This window comes from Athene cunicularia, assembly GCF_003259725.1.
Source record: "Athene cunicularia isolate RWA chromosome 3 unlocalized genomic scaffold, athCun1 chr3_part1, whole genome shotgun sequence".
NCBI lineage: Eukaryota > Metazoa > Chordata > Aves > Strigiformes > Strigidae > Athene > Athene cunicularia.
In genome coordinates this window covers 69,264,377-69,287,818 of record NW_020799097.1, presented here as the reverse complement: position 1 = coordinate 69,287,818, position 23,442 = coordinate 69,264,377, and the positions used below count along the sequence as shown (strand labels likewise).

Here is a 23,442-nt window from a genome sequence, read left to right as displayed (position 1 = left end):
TAAACCTTTCATTAGAGAAAATACATGGTCTCCATTCCTGGATTCTCACATAGGAATAACCACTGCAAATTTGGATTTTCTCCCAGGCAGCTGTTGCAGCTGATAAATCTATAATGATTCTGATTTAAATTCCTTAATTTTGGTGCCTTTTCTCCAGAAATCTATTTGCATTACTTATTTGCTCTCTCTGGCAGGCATGCAGAAGCATACCTATTTCTCGATCTTCTTTTACTGGAGTTTCTTGAGTCTTATAAAGAGCTTTGAGGTGTTGCGGCCAGTGATGCTAAATGGCCCAGCACCTGTCTCCCTACTTTTTCTGTCCCTTAGTTTTGTCCCTTAGTTCTGTCCCTTAGTCCCATACTAAGACTTTCATCTGACAAATCAGGCAGACTTTCAGGCCCCCATCTGGCAATCCAAGATATAACACTTCTGCTCTGGAATAGCAGAAAATGGAAATGTAACGTTTACAGCTTTACCTCTTTTGGCGATAGTATAGAAATGTAATCTTCGTATATAAGTCTGGCTTTTTCTTCAATAACTTTCTTGTTCTGTTCCTTCTTTAGATCTTCACATGCAAGCCAGAAAAGCAGGTTCTCCTCACTATACTCTGTTCGAAGAAACTCTCTGAAAAGGTTCCTCCCAGCTGGTGTTTTCATCATCTTGTCAAAATTCTGAGCCCAAGACAAAATTTCATCTGCAGTAGGGTTTTGGCTGCAAAAGTAAAGTATGATTACAAATATGCTTCTATTTTTGTAATAGTGTTTTCATACATTCATCCAAAAATTCTCCTTTCAACTGCACTTTAGTCCACAGTGAAAACTGTAAGCAACAAGGCTTCATCAGTGATAGGGGAATTTTGTTCACTCTTCACTTGTGCATTCATTATCTCCATAGCCCACTAAATGTGTTTAATGTTATGAGACATGCATTTGGCTTTCTACATGTTTTCTACTACTGTTGTTAGCCATCAGACTCAAAGTCCCACAACAACACTGAATTCTTGCCTCTGCAGTTAAAGGAGATGTGAATTGAGGGAGCTGGCAATACACTCTCTTTCATAAGTGGTTTAGATGACACCTGATGTTCCTGCCTGCTTCTGATGGTGTTTGGCCGATCACTGGCTGCCACACAATTTGGTTCAGGAAGGACAAGAAAAACAAAAGGCTCTTGGCAGCCAAGAGCATACTAATGAGGCCCAACAAAATAGTAATTCAGAGAGCTTTTAAATTAGCATATTTCTCTGTGCTTGTACCTAAGGGTTGCTAAGTTTCCCTCTGTTTGGCGCTATTGACCTGAATGATCATCTATTGGCACGACATGTGATGAATGTTGCTGGCAAAACTGAAGAGAGAAGAAATGAGAAAAAGTTCTAATTCCCATTTTCTGAAGGAAACCTATTTGTGACTTATAACAGTGGACGTACTGGATAAGTGATCAGAAGACTAACTTGTGTCACTAATCCACTGATGTGCCAATGAATAGCTTAAGAAAGTAATACTCCAAGTTAATTAAAAACAATTCAATATGGTTTCAAAGTTAAATCTGAGTCCTCACCCCCCCTCCTGATAGGATCCAACACAAGAACTTTACTAGCTGTTGTTAATAGCTTCTGTGTAATTATGTTGTACAGTAAGCAACATTTGTCTATATGATTTCAGGTCCATTTATCAACTCCTACTTTGCATGCAAGATGCAGACTGGACGATGGGAAGCTATTTGTGATAGCTTTTTGGCAGTCCAATAGATCTAATAAATGAGAAAGTGTTTAACTTTTAAACTATCCAACAAAATAATTGTAATCTCAACAAAAAGTATAAACATGCAGATCTGAAGGTGAAAAGTCCTCACTCTGAGAAGAGTGAAAAGAACCTGCTGAGGTGAATGGAGCTGACAATCAACCTGTGCTCCTTTGCTGTCTATTGGGAAGCTATCTTCACTACAGTATTTTGTGGAAATTTCTAATATTATCCTCTCATAAATGACCATGAGTGACAATGAAGACAATGAGTCATTTAGGTTGCTTTTGCCATCAATCATATCCTCTAGAGTTAAGTTTTAATTTACTTTTTTATGGATTAGAGAACTCAAGGCCACTGATAAGTTGGCATTTTCCTCAACACAATAAACATGGGCCCAAGCTTTAGACAGAAATAGAAACTCTTTCAGTGCATGGTTTTCAAGGTATGTGTTTCCTTGATTAGCTACAGTGAAACCATAGTCCAATCTGTTTTAAGAAAGGTAGACATGTTAAAAATCTGACTGTGAAGTACAGTTGTGCCCTGTTAGTTTTTCTTCTTGTCTGGATAAAGAGAAGAAAATGATCCCACAGGTGGCAGAGGCTTCTTATAGAGACCCACAAGTCTGTGAAACCATCTAAGCACCTCCCATTCTTCTCTGTAGTTCTTTCCCACAAATAAGAAACTGTAAGAAAGCCTGATTTATGAGTATCTCTGCTGGCATTTCCTTGTCAGGACAGATTTTTATTTCCTTTTGTATAGAATTTTTTCTTGAGGAAAGCAATTAAAAGGACATTCCCAAAGCATAAAACCCAAGGCCATTCTTGATATTAATTATATGCAAATTAAAAACATTTACTAGACAACAATTTGACAAACTTACCATTCTTCTATGACTTGGATACTCTCCATTTTGGTCGTATGTGTTGGCCTTCCTGCATTGTCTCCTCTATCTTCATTCCTAACAGTGAGGCTGCAATGTAGTACAACACTTTATTTTGTCTAGAGAAAGTTAATTTAAAACAATGACTACTAAGTAATGCAAACTTTTAAGAGATATAAACCTATGTAAAATGTCATTTCTCACTCTTGCCCATCAAATTTTGGAGAGTAAGTTTTGGTAACAACTTTTCCCCTTAATTCTGATGAATGTTAATTAACAGTTGCTATTAGCATGTGTACATTTTTACAAACTCACAGTTCATCCAGTGAAAGATGGACACAAACTTAGAGGTCACTTTTGGAATGATTTCACTTAGTAAACTGAGAATATTAGTAACAATAAAGGTAGGGGGGATAAGAGTATCTGAATTAGATATTTATGAGGCTTTGGTGCCCCACTAGTTCTGGATGGTTGTTCATTCTTTATGAACTTTCCCTTTTTTCTCTCCAGGATACGGTGGCAGTAAATGGCTCAGATACAGAACTTAGCATGTGGCACCTCCTTATGATTTCCTCCTCTGAACTAAATTTGTTTTTCATTCCAAAAAGTAAAACTTACTTGCCTCCCAACAGAAAGGCATCCACTACCCTCCCATTACCACAGGCAAGGAAAATAAAGACTTCCTTTATGTAAGGATGTTTTTAATTTTTTTTTTTCCTTTTTTTGAGCTGGTAACTAGCATCACTTATTTTTCTGTAAATATCTATTTAATTGGATTTGCTTTAGTGGTATCAACTTCCTGTGTGTGTGCTCTCTATGAATGATCTGGAACATGGTATTGCCAGAAAAAAACACAATTCCTCATAACTACTGAAATAAAACATGGTTTGAATGAAGTAAGTATTCATATAGGAAACCTGGTTCCAAAAATTAAGCTTAAGAAGTGGAACATAGTAAGGAGATGGAGATTTCCCTTTATCCAGTGTTTCCTAAGTGTCCAGTTGAGAGAAAACAAGCAACCAAGCAAAAAATCCCCCCTCCCAATCCCAAGAGAACTCATATTTTGAATATTGAGTATTCACCATACAGTGGTGCTCTCAGTCATCCTAAGGGGCAATATATAAAAATATCTTGGTAGCACAAAGATTCTCCCTTCCCCAACCCACTAATCTGGGTAACTTCTGCTGAGGTCTAAGAAGAAATTCCAGCTTTGAGACATTTTTAGAACAAACCCCCTTTCTTTCTAGCCCCTCTGCATTTATGAGTTTCTTCAACATTTTTTCAAGTGTTTGGCTGCGTTAATAGGTGATCTCAAATACTCTTCTGAAAACTGGACGTTTAGGCTCCCAGGAAAAGCAGAGCACATACTAAGACTTAAACATTACAAAGACATACACTTGCAAATGAAGCTGTTTGATACTGGTTGCTCCTTGACTTACCTGCCAAGACCTTAGTTCAGGCCCTTGGTCCTGCTTCCCCTGTTACAGCGTAGGAATGCAGCTCCAGTGCTGCTAAGGTGTTAGGGTGTCATCAACTGCTGCAGGAGAAACAACACATCCTGAACTCTGGGGTTGGCAGGTAAAAAGCCTTTCCATCTCCTCTGACCTGTTGCTCGTCAGTCTATAGAGGGAGCACCCAGGAAAGCCAACGAGAGTTCCATATACAGGAGGAGAAAAAAAGGGACCATCCACTTTCTGTCTTGTAATCTTTAAGTCCACACATGTAACTGCTTAGAGTCACCTTGTATCTGGCCAGAGCACGAAGTTGGGAAGAGGGAGAAGCAGGGAAGGCACAAAGCTTCTCTCCCTCCCTCTCTCCCTTCTTTTCAGTCCATAGGTAAAGCAGCATTTATTTCCTCTGCTGGGTGCAGAGATCTGAGTGTCCTTTGGTTCCATGGAAGAGTAACACCATGGAAGGAGGAAAGAGCTTGTGTAGGTTGGGAATGTAACAGGGTTGTTCACCCCAGTCTGTCCAAAAGAGAATGAAGCTGCCTCTTTTCTCTCCTCCATCACATGAGCAGCAACTAAGCTGTACTGAGATAATTTACTTGTCGGGCAGTAGATATCCAAGGTTTGGATGCCGAGTCTTATCGGAAGTAGAAGATGACTCATGTGAGAGCAGTTAATCTACACTGCTAATTTAATTTGATGTCTGCGATCAAATGCTGTTTGTTTTGCTCATGCAAAATCTCTGCTAAACTCAGGAAACCAACACAGGTTGATGAAGGGGGAATACAAGTAATGAGTGGTGAGCAAGAAAGAGAAATAGCAAAATGGTCAAGAAAGCCATGTTGACTTCATTGCACTTTTCTTTCATCTCACCATTCATAGCTGGAGTTCAATGGCTGAAGTTAGAGTTGCAAAACAGGGAAGACTCTCAAGAAGTGTTATACTTGGTTGGAACAATTTCTCAAGTTTGGGTGTTTTATTTAAAACTGTGTTAAAGTTATAATACGTCCTGGCCTGATTTTGCATTGTTTCTAGCAACAAACACTAGCACTATATTTCAACTTTTATTTATCGGCATCTGTCAAAGCTGTAGTTCCACTGGATACATTACTTTTGATATGTTTTTCCTGTGAAAGAAACCATCATTTTTGTACAGAAGTACATTGAATTCAGACACGTTCTGTTTTCACTCAAGGAACTGGTTCATGTTTGCTTTGAAAAAAAATTAAATATTTACATATTTGTGACTACAAAGCTAATTTGAAAGCGGCCTTTAAACAGCTCTGATCACAGTAACATATTGCTACCTTTTACCTCAAAATGACGACACTGCACTGCTATCTGCTATGTTGCTATCTTCAGTTGAAAATACCCTATCTGTTCACATTTCTCTGTGGAAATCAAGCAGTCCATAGCAGCAAAGGCACCCTGCATACCTGGAGTTGGCGTCCTTGATCCATTATTCCATCATGAAAGCTAACTGATTTTGTCAGAATTATGCTGTATAGTGTAAAACTAAACTGAGTAAAAGTAACAGGATAAAGATTAACAAAATGATCTTAGTTAATGCTTTAAGAGGAAATTCCTGATATGCCTCATCAAAAAGCAGTTGTGTTCTAGAGAGACACCTGAGGTAAATTAACATATATGGTGCCACTGTTAATTATTAGCTGGAGTACATCCAGCAGATATTTTTAAAATTTAGAAATGTAAATTATGCATGATAAAAGCACAGCAAAACTACTAATGCCTTAGAGAGTCTGGGTTGTCCAGAGGCAAAGTTTAAGTGGAAAGTACAAACACTGGCTTGTTTTCTGTTCCTATGGAAGGTTTATTCTGCCCAATTTTATGCTGATTTTATTGCTCTGGAGAGTACGGTAAAACATGCTTCAGTAAACTGAAGTGACCTGAGCTCTATGTACCTTTCAAATATACCTTGGCTTCCTGCCTTCTACAAATGTGATACTTTCTTTAACTACTGCAACAGTATTATTATAAGTCATTTCTGTTTGAAGTGAGTGCATTTCTATTTTGCACCTTCACAGACTTTGTAAGTAAAAATGTTAATGACCAGGGACTACCTGAAGTATACAAATGGAACAAGCTATCACATATATGGTTAAACTGGTCCAGGTTCCTAGATGATGGGTTTTTGGAGGAACTACTGGGATTCAGAAAACCAGTCTTTACTTATTTAGCTACTATTATTTGTCTGCTAATATTCATGTTCAGCAATTAAGTAATTGTTCTGTTGAATAATTACTTAGCTAAATCAGTATTGCAGGATACTGGTGCATGATGGTAAGATAAAAAAGGAAAGCTAATTGGATAAAATCAAGAGAGTTGGACTAATTGAAGAGCAAAAATCTCACTGACTCTTCCTCCAGGTGCTTCCAGCCAGTTGTTTTAGCTGTTTTTTAAAGTTGCTTAGCATCCATACTGCTGCACTTACCTTATACTGCCATTAAGAAACTGAAAATCATTTAGAGCTTGGACCAGACCTTTTATTCTCTGTATATCCAGTGAACAAGTAGTGTCTAACTGCTTCCCAAGGGTCAGATTCTCATGTACCAGTAGCCTAAATCTGATGAATCAGTGAAATTATTATCATTACAGCAAGAAAACTATGCCATTGTGACAGGTGCTAAATTAATGTTCTGCCCATGCACGGCTAACACCAGTTACTATTCACTCAGCTATTTTCTCAGTCACGTGCATCCTATGCAGTATATCATCACAGTATTTTGCAAGTATGTCTGGCATTGAAGACAATGTGATGATTAAAGCCTCTTGCCTTAGTGGTGGTGTTGTGCTGCCATGAAGATAAGACACAGAAATCAGACTGGAACACTGTGAACTAGTTGGTGGGCTATTGGATTGCCATTCAGGAGATCTGTGCTCAATTCCTACTTTTTGCCTGAAGTTTGTAGATGCTGGGCCATGCAGGGCAATGACTGTATTTTAGGATGAACCTGCGTATATCACACAGTAGGGCGATGGGCCATTTAGCCACCTCTGTAACGTGAAAACCTTCCTTGTTCCAGCCCAAAGGCCACATGAAGTCAGTTGCACATACATAATCTAAAGGCAGAATTTGGTTTTCAGATTAAAATCAATACTCAGTTAAGATCCTCTGGATAATTAGATGTTCTGACATGCTTCTTTCACTGATCTACCCTTTGAAAGAGTGTATTTCACTGGCACCACTCTTCACCCTGTCCTACTTCTAGAAATTTTTATTACCATCAGATGAAGAGACAAAATATTTTAGGTCATAGGTCCAAAAGCCATGAAGGATTTTTTTGATGCTTGAGTCCAGTGTCCAGTACAAGCAAGCTACAGGCAGGACTGCCATAACTTAAATAATGGTGATTTAGTAGATGTAGATTGAGTAGAGGTTTAAAAAACCACAACTTCTTCACCCCCAAACCCCATATGAGATCAAGATTTAATTGTGATTTTAAAATGCCCCTGGTAGATGATGTGAAATGGCCGTTGACCTAAAATGTTGACAAACACAAGTTGAATTTACCAAATAGATTCAGATAGGAATTTCAGGGTTGTTTGGAGAAGGAAAGGCCCTCCTTTAAACAAGCAGGTTAGTGCACTCATTCAGGATTTGAAACACACCTCCTGTGGGACTCTGGTGGAGTAGATGTCTTTCAAGCTGTTCTGCTGAAGCTATTCCACTTTGGTGAAAATAACAGAATACTCATTATACAAGACAGAAACAGGAGACTCTTAACTTAATGGAAAATCATTGTGTAATGAGTACTTTTAAGCTTTTTATATAAAGCACAATATTTTACACATCATTGAGGGCAGAGCCTGAAAACAAGAACATATGATTAGTGCATTTTCCTGAAGTGAGGGGAAAGTGGTTTTGAAAACTCTCAGACAAAGATGGGCATCAACCTTAGATATTTCACCAGCTGGGTAAATACCTTCACTCTTCAATACGAAGTGGTTGTGCCCCTGTCTGTCTCCAAGCTCTTTGTTTCCTTTACTTTTACTGTAAGTGTCTGGCTTAAAACATGATATATGAACAGAAACATATTTTTCCTAGTTTTAATTTGGATGCAGAAAAAGTGCATGCCAGTATCTTTTTAATTTTTGATTGTGGTTCAGTCTGACCAGACTGTCTTCAGTATTGTGGTTCAACAGTCAGTCACTGAAAAATCAATTGTTTCCACAGCTCTCTTCACAAGTTCACTCCTACATGCTGACTCCTACATCTCTGGTAAAAGTCAGAGATAGATGTGGTCCCCATATGCTGTATGATAATGCAACAGACAACTATACCAGTACTCATTAATCTCTTTTATAAAACCAAGGATAAAATTATTTTCTGACACCTTGTTTTTCTGACAGCTGGAATATTTAAGCCTGACAGCAGTGAAAACTAATCAGGGCTGTGTTTGTGGATGAACAGAGAAGCATGATGATTTTGCTGTACTGTACAAAGCAATAATAATGAAAAATAGCTGCAATATTATCATGATCCATTCATAAAGAATAACAGCTATGTTAATTTCAAAATCACTTACAAGTTTAGTCAGTAATGCTCTCTTTTATCTCCCTTTTAATGGCACAAAAATAGGCATCCATGAGAATGGTTTTTTTTTTTTTTTTTTTTTTTTTAAGCTAAGTAAAGGGTAGAAAAGTTGCTCTATCAAAGTCAGGAAAACAATTCAATTTTTGTTACAGTAAGTGAATAATGTCCAGGATAATTATTCTGAGAAAAACTAGAGCTAGAGTCATGATTTTTCTGAGGAAGTGATGCCTTACACTAGATATTTTCACACGTTCAGATAAATTTGCATTATATCCTTCAGGCCCCTGGCTGTATTAGACAGAAAGGGGATGCATCAGCCATGAAAGCTGTGTGTTGTGATCTCTCATCTCTGAGAATTTATTTTCTTGAAAGTATAACAAGACAGACTAAAGCACTTAGACTGTTGTAATAATACCTGTATATGCAAAGGATAGAAATGCAGAGCAAACTTCAGCCAAATTAGTGGCACTAAATGAATTCTAGAGCAGAATTGGTATTTCCATATGTCTGCATTGGTTGTCTGTGAGTAACTTTGGAGTGAAATGGTGGTCAAGAGCCTTTAGAGTAATTTACTTAAATTGATCAGAGTCTGGTCTTAACTCAATCACCAAAACATGCTAATTTTTGTTCCAAAGAAGAAACAGATAAAAAAGATGAGAAGGATTTTTTTTTTTTTTTAGTGTCTGTCCTAGTTCTTTAATGAGGTAAGATTTACAGATCTTCATTGAATTCAGTAAAGAAATGTAGGATGTAAAATTTTATACTGAAAACAAGTTAGAATTTTAGTGAGAAATAGCTACATCTTTCTCTATGTACAAAATTAATTCTTTTGAGCTTAAAACTAAATGATAGAGATTGTGTTTAGTAGACTGACACAGGAAAGAAGTCTATTGGGGAGAAGCCAACAATTACCATAAGGCTATAATCAGCCTACTTGGCAGTGTCCACTGAACCCATAAACTCCTTTCAAAAAGTCCAGGTACCTGTGGTGCTAAGTTTCCTGAGTGCCAGAGTTACATTTGCCCTAGGTGAAAAGATGGTGCAAGAGACACGTACAATCCAAACTGTTTTTAAAACAAAAAACAAACAAGCACAGACTCCAGGTTGGACTCAGCTGTTTTAGAGTGAAAAAAATATGTGTTTGCAAGGAGAATTTATAAACTTGAGGTCTGATTCTGCAAGTCTTACCTCATGTAAGAAAAAAAACTCGAACAAATATTTTGTTTTGTTTCTTTAATGTAATGCAAGTATTTGCAAAGTTAACATCCTGGAGATTTTGTATTACAGCTAAAACCCCTCCAATATTTCAAAGCTTCAGATGGGGGAAAGAATGTAGTCACAGACCTCCCAGCTCTTTGTTCATCTTACGCTGTGGTCTCATCATTTTGACCTGTAACTATAAAAGCCACAGTGATAACTGGGCACTTTTTTTTTTTTTTTTTCACTCATAGGTCACAAAAAAGAAAATAAAAATGAAACAAATGAAAAACAGATGCTTCATTTCTTCCAACAGCTAGAAAACATTCAATTTCTTCCCTTCCAATTTTCCTTGGTGGTATTTTTTCCCCTTGATTCAGTTTGCTATGTTGTACTGTGGTGTACTTCAGATTTTTTCCCTTTTTTCCATCTCTTTGTTTGAAGAGCATACAGCTGAGAAACAGTCTGTAACAGACGGTTGGGCACTTGTGTGTGCCATGAATGTGCTTTCAACTGAAAAGCTGTAGTGTCTGCTCAGGATCCAGTAATAGTAAATGCAGGCAGACTTCTGGCTCCCATATGCACCTTTCTGCATACCATAAATCCTGTGGGCTAAGGGGCAGCTCAAGGTGGAAATTTTCTGGTCTGATTTTTGCTACCCAGGATGGGTGCAAAGCTGTTTCACGGGCCCTTCCACTTGAGTTTTACAGAGAATGCAGCTGACTAGAACTGAGTTTGTGTTCTACACAGATGTGACAGTTAAAGATAATTTACTTCTGAACTGGATTTTCCACTAAATAGTGTTTGTGGAAAAGTTTAAGAAAATGTCATAATTTGCATTTTAAAAATAATTACCATTACATTTTAAAATTAAATGACCAGTTGTCTTGGTCTCATTCATTGTTAGTAACTGTTATTCTAACTAGTCTTTTGTAAGTGTTTACAGTTAATGTAATCAAATAATAGATTGAAATGAAATTTTGTGCTTAACTTTAAAAAGCTCTTTAGAAAAACTACATTCTGTCATAGCAGATGTTTTTACCAGTAAGCTGTATGATTACAAAAAAGGAGATTTTCTAATAAGAAAACAGTACATCAGGAAATCTAACAGCTGTAACTCTTAACTTCATGATACCTGCAGTTTATTAGAACCTCATCTCTCAGCATCCTGCAAACAGTTAGCAGCCCCACCATTTACTCAGGATCTCATTTATACTAAGAACTGTGAGAGAAGCTTGAAGAGCAATGTCTTACAGCATCAAAATCCTAAAGTACATGAAAACCTGCATTTGTTTTTGGGGTTACTATGAAGTATCCTCGCTTCTCCAAACCAGTCTTGAGATTTCTATAAGACTGACATTGGTGGTATGGCTGTGGAGTGTGTGAACATCAGATTAAAGAGATGTGGTCAAAACCCTCTGTGCCTACAGACAGGTATCTTGGCCTGTTCACTGCTGTATTTCTGACACCTGTGCTGTAGCAGCAATCCAGGGGTGAATGAAGGAATTGCTGACAATTCTCTTGTCCTTGTTCTGTAGCACTGCTCTTGCAGTACTATTTAGACTTCTCTGTGTGAAGGTATAGCTTTTAGCCTTATGTGACATTTGAGAGTTTAGAAGAAAATACACTTAAAAAAAAAATATGGATTAACAGGCTCCTACCCTTCTTCCTCGTGAAAACCTGAACTAAGGTCTGTGAATTTTTTTGTTCAAAGGCTTATGATAAGGCCAGCTAATCACTGGTCAGAGTTGTGAACGTCCCCATGAAAAATAACAAACTTCTCATTTCATCTGAGGTTGTATGTTTCTGCCATACTTGAAGCTGAGGGAGAGCAGGCTGAATTTCTTACTGCTTTTCATTTGCAATGCTTTCTTAATACTGTGCTGGATTCAGCATAATTGGACAAAGTCATTACAGAGTCAACTATAAACTGTAAAAGAAAAAGGAGATTGGTGGAAATTAAGGTTTAAGATATCTGGAGCATCTCAGGCTATTAAGGTCGAGTCTGTTAAAGACATTTAGCTCTGTCCTGATAGTCTTACTTATGTTGTGCTACTTCTCAGCTTGAGTAAAAGTAGAATTGAACCCAAGTGATCTAGTGCTTAAGACTATAATCATCTCTTTGTTAATGGGAAGTCTTGGCCAAGATTTTGGAGTTTATGTAAGATCATTATATAAGGTTATTAAATTGCATCCCACATGCCACTGTGATGGTAGATCATCCTTACTGAAATACGAATGCTAAACCAAAGTCATAGAGGGATGTGCTCAGTAAAGCAAGTACCTAAAAAGGTTTTAGCAACTCTGCAGTGTTCCACTCTATTCCCTTTCCTGTGCATTTAACAATTTAAAATGGAAGAGATCTAAAACCTGGTAACCTCTTCTGTTTATAAGGGACAGTTGGACTAACAGTCTCTTTTTAAAGTCTTGCGTTATATTCTGCTGCTGTATTTTCCGTAAGAGTTGAATTCAGTATACGTTTGGCAGACAAGCTTTCAAATTTGTTCAAACTCTCTTCCTTTTGGACCCCATGAAGAATTCAAAATCAAAGCCTTGTAAAGTCAAAAATCCATGTGTCAGTACAGATTCCATCATAGATTGCTTTTTGCAGTGCGATCTTTGATGTAATTTTTATACTGATTCTTTCTTCTTTTAGAAAATGTTCAGAAGTGGATTGGTAGTGGAAAAACTAACCTGTTGGAAACCCCCTGAGAAAAGAGACATTCTTCTAAGATGCCCACAAATATATCCAGAAAGATCTCACAAACATTTAAGATCCGAGTTTAGTCTTTGCCGAGTTGAACACAGAATCACAGAATGGTTGAGGTTGGATGGGACAGAGCTCTGGAGGTCATCTTGTCCACCCACGCTGCTCAAGCAGAGCCACCTAGAGCAGGCTGCCTAGGATCATGTCCAGATGGGTTCTGAATACCTCCAAGGATGGAAATTCCACAGCATCTCTGAGCAACTTCCTTTTCCTGATGTTCAGAGGGAACCTCCCATGTTTCAGTTTGTGCCCACTGCTTCTGGTCCTGTCACTGGGCACCACTGAAATCAGCCTGGCTCTGTCTTCTTTGCACCCTCCCTTTAGGTATTGATAAGATCCCCCTGAGCCTTCTCTTCTCCAAGTGGAACAGTCTCACCTCTCTCAGCCTTTCCTCATAGGAGAGATGCTCCAGTCCCGTGATCATTTTAGTGGCCCTTTGCTGGACTCTCTCAAAGTATGTCCAGGTCTCCTGCAATTATGGACACGTACTCCAGGTGTGGCCACCAGTGCCACCATCAACACATTTACTACAATCATATTTAATGAAAGACTGTGATTGGAGAATATTTTTGGGGGCTACTTAAAAAAAAAATGTAATGATATTTACACTGCAGGATAACTTCAAGATGAAGGAGGGAAATGGTCTCAAGGCCAATGCAGCCTAAAAGGTATGTGAAAGAAGACTGGTCCTTTTAATGGATAGCTTTGCTGAACTTGCTTTCCTCCTCTGTTCTTGTGTGACTGATTTAAATTGCCTAGCTACAGATACTGCAGCTCAGCAGGCATCCAAAGGCAGATGGAAACTACCAGTGTGCACTGTACTTGAACTTCCGAAATAAAGGACAATATCTCCCTCAAACTTAGACCAGCACTGAGCAAAACTTGTAACTGTGCAAGAGAGGAAAGAACTACTGATTTAAAACAATCTGACATTCCTAAACTCTCCTTTTCCTCACATATTTTATTCTTTTGAAAATCTGTTAGAAAATATGCTTTCTGCTGGATTCTACTTTAAAGAGAGTATATTACTTTTGCATAATAATAGCCACACCAGAAGCTATTACAACTTTTGGAAACTTTTAGTCCTTTCTAGGGTAATTTTTTGAGATTTTTATTCTCAATTGTGGAATGTAATTTCTCAGATGTGGAATGTATAGGTAAGAAATCCATGGTTTCCCAAAGTTGGCTTGCCAATGATCCCTAATGGAGTGACTCTAGCTTTTTCTCATTACTGTAGAGCTGGTTTCTGCTTTAGGCAAGATTCCACTTAAGGGTGTATTTCTCTTGCCAGGTCACCCAACAGATCACTAGTCTCGCTGTCAGCTTTGTTCCTTCCTTAGAATAATATTACTATTCATATTCCATCTTGTATAATGGATACATCTAATTACTAGACAATCTGCAGTGTACTTACTCCTGGCTACAGCTATTTTGCAAGCAATTCCTTCATATATTTGAGACAATTAAAAGTGGCAGTTGTCTAGTGTTCAAAGAAAGGGGAATTGTATTCTTTGAAAGGGTAACTGGATGAATGAAAGCTCTCCAATCCACTAGCAAGCAAGCCTAATAGTCTCAATTAAGTCTGATAAATGGGCCTAGTCTCAGTTTCTGTAGTGGCTTTTTTTTATTATTCTTGGTTTGCAGAGATAAAAATAGCAACAGTAAAGAATTGTGCCTGATTAGGGTGACTCCTTTGATTCTATAAAATTTAGTTGCAGTTTCCAAATGAGAAGAGATGCCTGGGAACATTCATACTAAATTCACATTTTTTCTTTTCAGAAGGTGTTGTAAAGTTCTTCAATTAAAGAGGGCTTCATGTACTTGTAAATTATAATTCCTACCATGACGTTTATGAACACTATAATTTATTAGTCTGGACCAAACCAGTTTACGCTTGTCCACATTACAATCAAATAAGATGAGGGATCTTCCACTTATCTGTCCGAGTGACAAACAGGATTGAGAACCACCATGCCAGTCTGTGGGTATTACAGGTACTACAACCACAGTTGCCATCTAGACAAATATATATGGTACGGAATTATTAAGGGTGACTAGACAAGATTCGCATCTCCTTTGCCTTTCTGCCTCACATAATGAATGTCTGACCCACTTTCCTAGTGAGAGGATCTCCATCTTATAAGTGTTATCTACTAGGGGTTCAAGCTTATTTCCACGATACATTCTCTCATTTTTTCTCTTAAAAGCGCTAGACATTTATTCCTGTTTAAACTGACATTTTAAACCGATTTGGAATGATATATGGTTAAAAAATAAACCTTTGTAAGAAGGAAATTTTCCTGCTAACATATTTAAGTAGCCTAATTTTTTTCCCTTTTGGCTTGGAACTACAGACTGCATTTATTCTTGCAGATAAAATAGGCTGGTAGTGTTCTCTGGCCCTAAGGCTGAGTCCAAAAAGTCCATATTCAAAACGGTTTCTGCACCTGCAACAGGTCATTGTCTGAGACTGTGCACTTTGGCACTGGCCAAAACTCTGCCAGGGAGTTAACACTTGCTAACAATTTAACTGTATGGCTGATTGCTTGAGCTCATATTAGACCCTGGTCCTGCTTAGTTTACTAATATAGTTTAATTGGGATAAGATTTTTTCTGTTGCTGTTTTTGCATGTTAAATATTTAAGTTTTTATTATACTCCACAATGAATAAAGTGAGGATTTGCCAGGCTGCCTTGGAGCCTTTTAAATTATACCATCTATCAACATGCCTTACTTCAGCTTATATTTTGACCTCAGACCCATTTTGACCTTTCACACACTTCTCCATTTCTGTGGTTTTCCAGACTCCTGAGTTAATACATCTTTGTGTAAATATATAATTGTCAAATTTGCAATAAGGAAACTAAAAACCAGGCCAAACCCTGCCGGGGAAATTTCAAAGGCTCCAAACTCCTAATGATGAAAATCGCAGCACAAACTGGACTCAGGCATCCTCAGTTTTCTGTTTTTCTTTTTTTCCTCAGCAACAGTCAAGCTGTGTGCTGGTAGCAGAAAATCTGTCATGACATTACGAATCTTCCTTCAACCACTGTTCTGCAAACACCAAGTTGAATAATTTTGGCACAGGAAGGTGGGAAACAGGCATGAGTGTCAAGGGAGAACCAAGATACTGATGCTCTGAAGCAATCCATCTCTTAAACAGCCTCTGAGGAGACATCAAGCTGCTTCACTCCAGTGGAGGTGATTCTGCCATTGCTTTCTCTCCCTCTAGTCTCCTCAAGAGCAGCTGTCCCTGAATACACTCTGTGTGCTGTGCCAGGACAGAATTAAGATCATTTTCGAAAGTTAACTAGATTTAGTCTGCTATCTCCTTCTAAGGAGCTGCTGTCAGCATATTATGCGTGGCTGAATTAGAATGAGCTTTGTGTAATCCCAAATCTCCTCTGAGCATGTATTTATTCTTCAATTTAGGAGGATTGCAGTTCTTTTTTTTTTTTTTGAATTCCAATTTTCTTTACAGAATTGTTTGCTTGAAATATAGGATTATTTTCTGCAGTTAAACTGATGCAGGTTTCTTGTCTTAGTGTTATCCATATAGGAATCTATGCATTTCGTTTGTGAAGCTTCAGAAACATTTATTAAAAATTTACTAATATGTTTATGTTCTACCCACTCTCTAAACTGCTTGTGTTATCACAGATCGGTATAAGTGTCAGTAAATAAAAGAGCCTCCATCTGTTCCTCAAAATGAAATGACCTTTCAATGTTTAAAATATTAAGGATAAAATCCTGATACGAGAAAAGCTTGGCCCAGAGAGTCCAGGGTTGTTTTTGATGTCAGTGAGGATTCAACCACTGCCTTGTGATCAAAGTTAACAGACCACCTGCATAAGAAGCTCAACTCTTCATGTTGGATTTCTGTTTTCTTATGGCGAGGAACAAGTTTAACTCATATCTTTGAAAACAGAAACATTTATCAGTTTATGTGGAGTTAGACTCAGTTTACAGTGTTAAAGGTTTCTTCAAAACAGAGTTCTTGGTTGAAAATTAATTTAAAATTATTCATACATATGCTGAATGTCTGTGTAGTCTCTTGTGTATCGTGCTTCCACCATGATTTCATGGTAGGCCAGCAGTGCCTTAGTGACTACCTCTTTGCAGACACTTGCTGAAATAAATGCAGTGTGTAGCTTATGGGCTTCTCCTAGAGAACTGCATGCTTTTGATTTACTTTGCATGTCCCACAAAGCAATGACCTGCATCAAAGCTGCTTCTGCATGGCAGATGTGGAAACCCAGTGCTGCTGTGGAAGCTAGTGGCTCATGGTTCCCACCCCTGCTCCTTGTGCTTCCACACGGCTTTGGAGGTAGATGGCAAGGGGCTGAGAAGAAGAAAGGAGGAAGATAATAGGTGGTGGATGAGCTTGGAAGTAGGGATTTGTGGGCTGCTATTTGATGAGGAGACATGAGATGTATTTGATTAATTTAGAACAGGGCTCCACAGTGACCAAGCCAGGCTCTCATGAGATTTAACAACTTAGCTTTAAGCTTCCTTTAATTGTTTTTACATTGTTTTGCCTTTGAAAATTTTATTTCTATCATCCTTTTGGTTTGCTGGTAACATTTTGATTTCCTGCATTTGCATCTTACTCTTTAGAAGTAGATGCAGGAAAAATTATAAAGTAGTTCGCTGTTGTTAATATACCTGAGATGCCATCTGGCATACCTTTGCACCTCATGACATCATTTATGGAGAAGAAATGCACTCCCCTCTTTTGAATCACAGTGTTTCACATTTGCTTCAAAGAGAGGTGCAGGAAGTGATCGAAGTTGCCTTTACTCACCACCTCTAGAGCTCTGGGATAAGCTGTGTATTGAATCATATTTAAGGTGTGTTTGTTTTCTGGCTCAAGGAGAGAGCAGACTTCCAGGAATTATTAGGCTAACACTGACAATCTGGCCCAGTGTCACAGAAGGGTGCAAGCCCAGAGGTTGGCAAGTCAGGCTGTGATGCCCTGGGAGAGTTGCATAAACAGGCATGCACAGAGCCACCTGCCCCCAGCCTGCCCCGAGGACCTAAACATCCATAAAACTCCAGCAAAATCACCTGCCTTGTTTGAATTATAAAGCAGAGTGAACTTCTTAAATATCATACCCATTAGGAAGACATGCTTCTCCCCTCTGATTTTTTTAACTTTAGAGATCATCCCCTTATTTTGCTTTAAAGGGAAAAGAAATGCTTCATTTGGGTATTATTTATTAAGTACTGTTAACATAACTTTCAAAAGTATGAAAAAAATACTTGACAAGCTATTTATTTTTAGAGTGTCTTCTGCTTGTTTTTCCAAATGCTGAGCATTTAGATTTCTTATTTTAAGTAGCTCAGGGAACCTTGAAAAGCCCATATTTGAGGACTAAGTATGTAAATCCTTACCTCACACTCACCCCATGGTGCACTTCAGTGACAACAGGAATGTGTGCCAGGCAGCTTTCTCTCATGGCCTCATCACTGAGGATATGTGGACTTAAAGACAAGGTGTTTTAAGGCTGATTTTCTAGAATTCACATTCAGTAGCTTGTGTGACAGGTCATATAATGGATTTTATCCAGCTTTAAATTCTACCTGTCAGAAGAACTGGTGATCCTTTCTTAAGAAAGTACCAGTGCTGCCCATTGCATTGTGATGATACAGATGATACTGTCCCATAGATGCATAAAGCACAAGTTCCCATGCTAGCTAAGCCTACTATCCCTCAGAATAAATTATTCTCCAGGAAAGAGGGAATGTTTTCATCTTTGAGCTCTGCAACAGCAAATGATAAAAATCTAAGAAAGTTCTGTGATACCTTAAAATATAAAAAGGCTCAGAATGGAACAACTTTTCCCGTTAAATATTTTTTAAAATATCACCTTCTATTTCAGTAAAATAGAGTAAGGTAGCCTGCACTTCTGTATTCTGCACTAGAGTACAGTAATTCCCAATGCACTTTTCCATATTTGCTCTTCTCATGTGTGATGTTTCAAAAAGGTAAAATGCAGAGAGTTGAGTACATCTGTTTCTGATTTGTTGTCCTATGTGTTCAGGGAGAAAAATATGAATTTAAAAATAAGTTTATAAAAAAAAAAATGAAAGCCTAAAATATTTTTCAGAATGAGTGCTTGTGTTTCAAAGATAAAGATTTTCTTTTCTTCTGAAAGCTTTAACAAAATCCTGGAACCTGGGTGACTCTTTTTGTACCAGCCCACCTCTAGTTTACTCCTAGTATAAAAGTTATGCTGCAGAGAGACATGGAAAGAAGAATACAGATTTTCTTTTCCACATATTTCAGAACATGTGGCTATAATTTATTGTATTGAATTATTTTTTGTTTCCATGCTTTTTTTGCTTCCCTCTCCTCCAAACTTTCTACCATAGTTAAATAATATAAAGCAGCCATGACTATGACCCCGGGGATTATCTTGTGTAGAGTCATGCAAAGCTTAGATACAATTTTTCAATGGCAAATTAACACTGAATATGCCAGAGAAAAAAATATTCACCTCAAAGTACTAGAGAGATGGAAAGTGAAAAAAACCTTTTTTTTTTTTTTTTTTTGTTTTTTTTTGTTTTTTTTGTTTTTTTTGTTCATTTAGACTACGACACATACTATCTGTTTGTTAGGAGGAGGAAAATGTTGAACCCCATACAGAAAAAATAGTAATATAATTTTAAATTTTCCTTAGAACTGTATCTGTCATCTCATATTCATGGCATAAGTGACAGAAATATCTTCTTGTAAGCCCAAGTCAACTGCTAAACCCATGCAAGGAAAATGTTCCCTTTAATAAAGAAAAATATTTATGTAACGAGGTCATCAGGAAGAAGTTTCAGACGTAACTCACAGCAGTCATAGGCAAGTTATAAGAACTGGAGGAGAGAGGTTTCTTGCCAAGAGCAACTCTTGTTTACTGCCAAGCTGGCAAATACCCTATCTTCCTTGGCATCTCTTGGGTGTGGGAAACTAGTCATGGAAGGGTCACAAGAAATCAAATGGCAGGCATAGATTTTGTACAGGGCACAGTTTGGAGCTGCTGGACATGTGAGTACCTTCCCCTCTTCCATAAGAGTCTTCAGTAGTTGGTTTTAACGGTTCCCTTTTAAGGTAAAGTCCTGAAGTTGTGTGATCAACTTCATTTATCCTCTGGAAACCTTTTCATGTCCCCCAGACTCCCATACTGCTAAGGTCTCTTGCAGAGCAGATGTTAGATGCCTTCTGGGCCTTCTGTATGTGGTAAAAGGAAAAGGATTATCAGGCGACAGTGTCCCACAGCTTTAAAATTCACTGGGCACCTTATGAAAGGAAAAGAGGATAAGATATGACTCGGGCTCTAGGTGGGAGACAAAAGAGGAAACACAATAAAACTGGCAGAATAGCCAACCTTCCTTTGCTAGCATCTTGAGAGGTTTTTTGAAGAATGTGATTTACACGTGTTTGCAAGAGAGTGACAGGCTTCATGTCTGCTCAGGAAGCTGGAGTAACAGACTGTTAAATAAGATTGGGGAGATGAAATAGCATGCTTCTACCCTTACCTCCCCAAGCTGAGCTCAAAACTGTAAAGCCATAGCACTAAACAATGCACAGTGCTCTGGAGAAAGTGTAATTGAAGAAATTAAAGACTGTTGTGTTAGGAGCCTTCCTGCGAATTTTGCAACTCTCAGGCTATGCAAGTCACTGAAGTTAAACCTAGTAAGGAAGCCTTTTCTTCTGTCCCCTGTGAATGGTGTTTTGTGGAAGCTTGAGACATAGGGTGAGACAGCACCTTAGGCACCTGACTGGTAATTATCTGTTAGATGCTTCAGTGAAGCAGTCTTTCTGAAATAAGTGCCTAAGGTGGACTCAGAAAAAGGTCCTATAGAAGATCTCTGCATCTGCCTCTGTAGTAAGTGGACAAGCTTTTCCTGTTGGGAACTTCAGAAGCACTTTATTTTCTCCACTGTTGATGCTCAGGCACCAGTTCATGGCTTAAGCTAGTTGGACAACATCCGGACCATACCTATTACAATAAAATGGCCAACTTAAGAGGCCTGTTTATCTCCATCGTTTCCAATCTGAGCAAACCTTGGTAATCAGCTCTGTTTTGTTCTTATAAACAATTTAGTGTCCTGACAATTATCAGTGCCAATAGATGTACCGGGTCTGGCTGGGATGGAGTTTATTTTCTTCATAGCAGCCCATATGGTGCTGTGTTTTGGATATGTGACCAAAACAGTGTTGATAACACATCAGTGGTTTTTTAGCTGTTGCTGAACAGTGACTAAACAGCATCAAGGATTTATCTGTTTCTCACGCTGCCCTGTCAGTGAGCAGGATGACAGTGCAGAAGTTGGGAGGGTACAGAGCTGGGACAGCTGACCCCAACTGACCAGAGGTATAGTCCACACCATATGACATCATGCTCAGCAATAAAAGCTGGGGAAGAAGGAGGAAGAAAGGAGGTTCACAGTTGTAGTATCTGTCTTCCCAAGTCACCATTATGTGGGATGGAGCCTTGCTTTCTTGAAGATGGCTGAACACCTGCCTGCCGATTGGAAGTGAATGAGTTCCTTATTTTGCTTTACTTGTACACACAGCTTTGCTTTATCTATTAAACTGTCTTTATCTCAGCCCATGAGTTTTGTCATTTTCACCCTTCTGATTCTCTTCCCCATTGCACTGGGCAGGAGTGAGCAAGTGGCTGCTTGGGGCTGAGCTGCCTACCAGGATTATCACACAACAGTGGAGAAGAACTCCAAATACTTGTTACCTTTAAGAAATTATTAGTTTTTTTAAAAAAAGTTTGTAATAAGATGTACTGAATAATTTTTCTATCTCAATTTTTGTTGTTAACAAGTCTCTATTAGGCAAGGTACTATTTCTTCAAACAAAGGTGTGAATATTTGCCTATGCTGTTATGCAAACAAAAGACTTAATGCCTATTCTGATTTTACCACAGGGTAGAACAGAAGAAAGCAAACGTCACAAGATTCACAAAAAATATTTTTAGAATTCTAATAATTTGTTTGGATATATGAACTATTCAACTAACTCTTCATACAGATAAAAGTGAAAGCTTCCTACTATAAGCTGCATGTACACCACCACCACCACCCCCTGCCCCTCCATTTCTATGCATGGTGAGGAAGTTGAGGCACTAAGAGGTTAGTGATATAAGAGCTGCTTGCAGTCACACAGGCCGGTGGAAAAACAGAAGTCTCCTAATCTTCATACTGACAGTTAAAGCATTGTCATCACCATTAATGAATCTGGCAATGTTTCCAGACAGGTATCTCTTGAGAAATTCACATTACTCAAATACAAAGACCTGTGGAACTAGAGAAAGCATGTAATTACATCTAGAGAACCTGTTACAATTATTGATTAGGCTTTCCTATTACAGAGGACCACCCTAGAGAATCACCTGCCTAGAATCCCCTATATATTGAGTAAAGTTTTTTATGTGTTGGGTTTTTTTAATTATTTTTTTAGGTTTTTAGGGTACACAACTGAGGCAAGAACAGTCATCTGTACTCTACCTGGATAGTTCAAATTTACCAAACAAATTTGGCACAGAACCAATTACTTAATTTTAACAGAGATTCTGAATCATTTCATATTGCCTTTTTCAAAGTCTTGACCTGTCTCTCCTGTAATGGAGCTTCCAGTTTGGAATCACAGAAGATAGAGCTAGAAAAGACTTATTGCATCACCTGTTCTAACTTTTTGATTTTAGAAAATGCAAGTGATGCCACTATCCCCTTTGATCCATTCTTTGAATCATGAAAACTAGCTTAACTTGACAGGATTTCTCCATACTCAGTCTAATCTACCAAAAAATCCCTCTCAGCCCCCAAAGGACAGGATATTAACAGCAAAAACAATTAGTAAAGCAGTTGAGGGGACATCCCACATTTTAACGCAATAATTGCTCTATTTTAGATTTAATATGCATAAGCTGTTCAATTATGGTATTGCATTCTAAGGAGTGGAGGCACTCCAAAGGTCACAAAGCTCATGAAAATTTCAAAATAGAGTACAGGTGTCAAGTAAGTTTTCTTGAGCTACAGCATACTTTCAGTTGTCTTAATTAGAAATTAGATTGTGATATCACTTAGATATTGTAATTAGTAATTAGACTGTTATGGCCATTCACATTCCAGTACTCAAGGCAAAAGCCAACCCTAGCTGTACATGCACAATGATGAGCTTTACTTCCATTCAGTAAAAATATATAGCAATGGTGGATAATTGTATGAAAATGTCATCTCAGAGGTTGTTAAAAAGCGAGCAGAGTTCTAGGAATTAATAATAAAAAATCAAGAGCAAACACAAAACATTGTGCACCCGTGTCTCAACTACTGCAACAGATCTAGTCACACATCTCAGACAGGAGATAGGAGAATAGGAAAGGTACAAAGAGAGACACAAAGTGTATGGATAGATAGAAAAGAGATAAGGATAAACCATGGTCTGGGTCACTTGCTGTGTCACAGAGATTAAAATAGAGAAGACTATGGAAGAAAATACAGCTGAAGGGGATGGATATGAGAGCTCTATAAAATCTTCATCATCCTGGGAACAATTATTCACCGTTCTTCACAATCATAAGAACAGGGATGCATCAAATGAAATTAAAACCTAGTAGGATAAAACAATTAAAAGGGAGTAATAGTTCACAGAGTACACAGGTCCACTGTAGAATTTATTGCTATGGGAAACTCTGGATGCCAAAAGTTTAGATGAGTTCAGGAAGTTGCTTCAGAAATGGTTTGACAAATTAATAAAAAAATTCCATCAAGGGCTATAAAATACACAGAAATAACCTCTGGTCCAGGAAGTCCCTAAGTTGCAGATTGCCAGAAATTGTGAGGAGTTTTGC

General features: G+C 38.1%; 1 protein-coding gene across 2 annotated transcripts in view; it reads right to left on the bottom strand.

Moving 5' to 3' along the window:
- RGS17 (regulator of G protein signaling 17) overlaps nt 1-23,442 on the bottom strand; it is a 71,417-nt gene that overhangs the window by 5,637 nt on the left and 42,338 nt on the right. The window contains exons 3-4 of one of the 2 annotated variants that reach the window (XM_026844877.1): nt 2,620-2,697; nt 477-711 (exon numbers count right to left, since the gene is read on the bottom strand). In XM_026844877.1, coding sequence (XP_026700678.1) covers nt 477-711; nt 2,620-2,697 — 313 coding nt within the window. Of the gene's footprint in view, nt 1-476; nt 712-2,619; nt 2,710-23,442 lie in introns of both variants that reach the window. The other variant, XM_026844876.1, reaches the window with a different exon arrangement.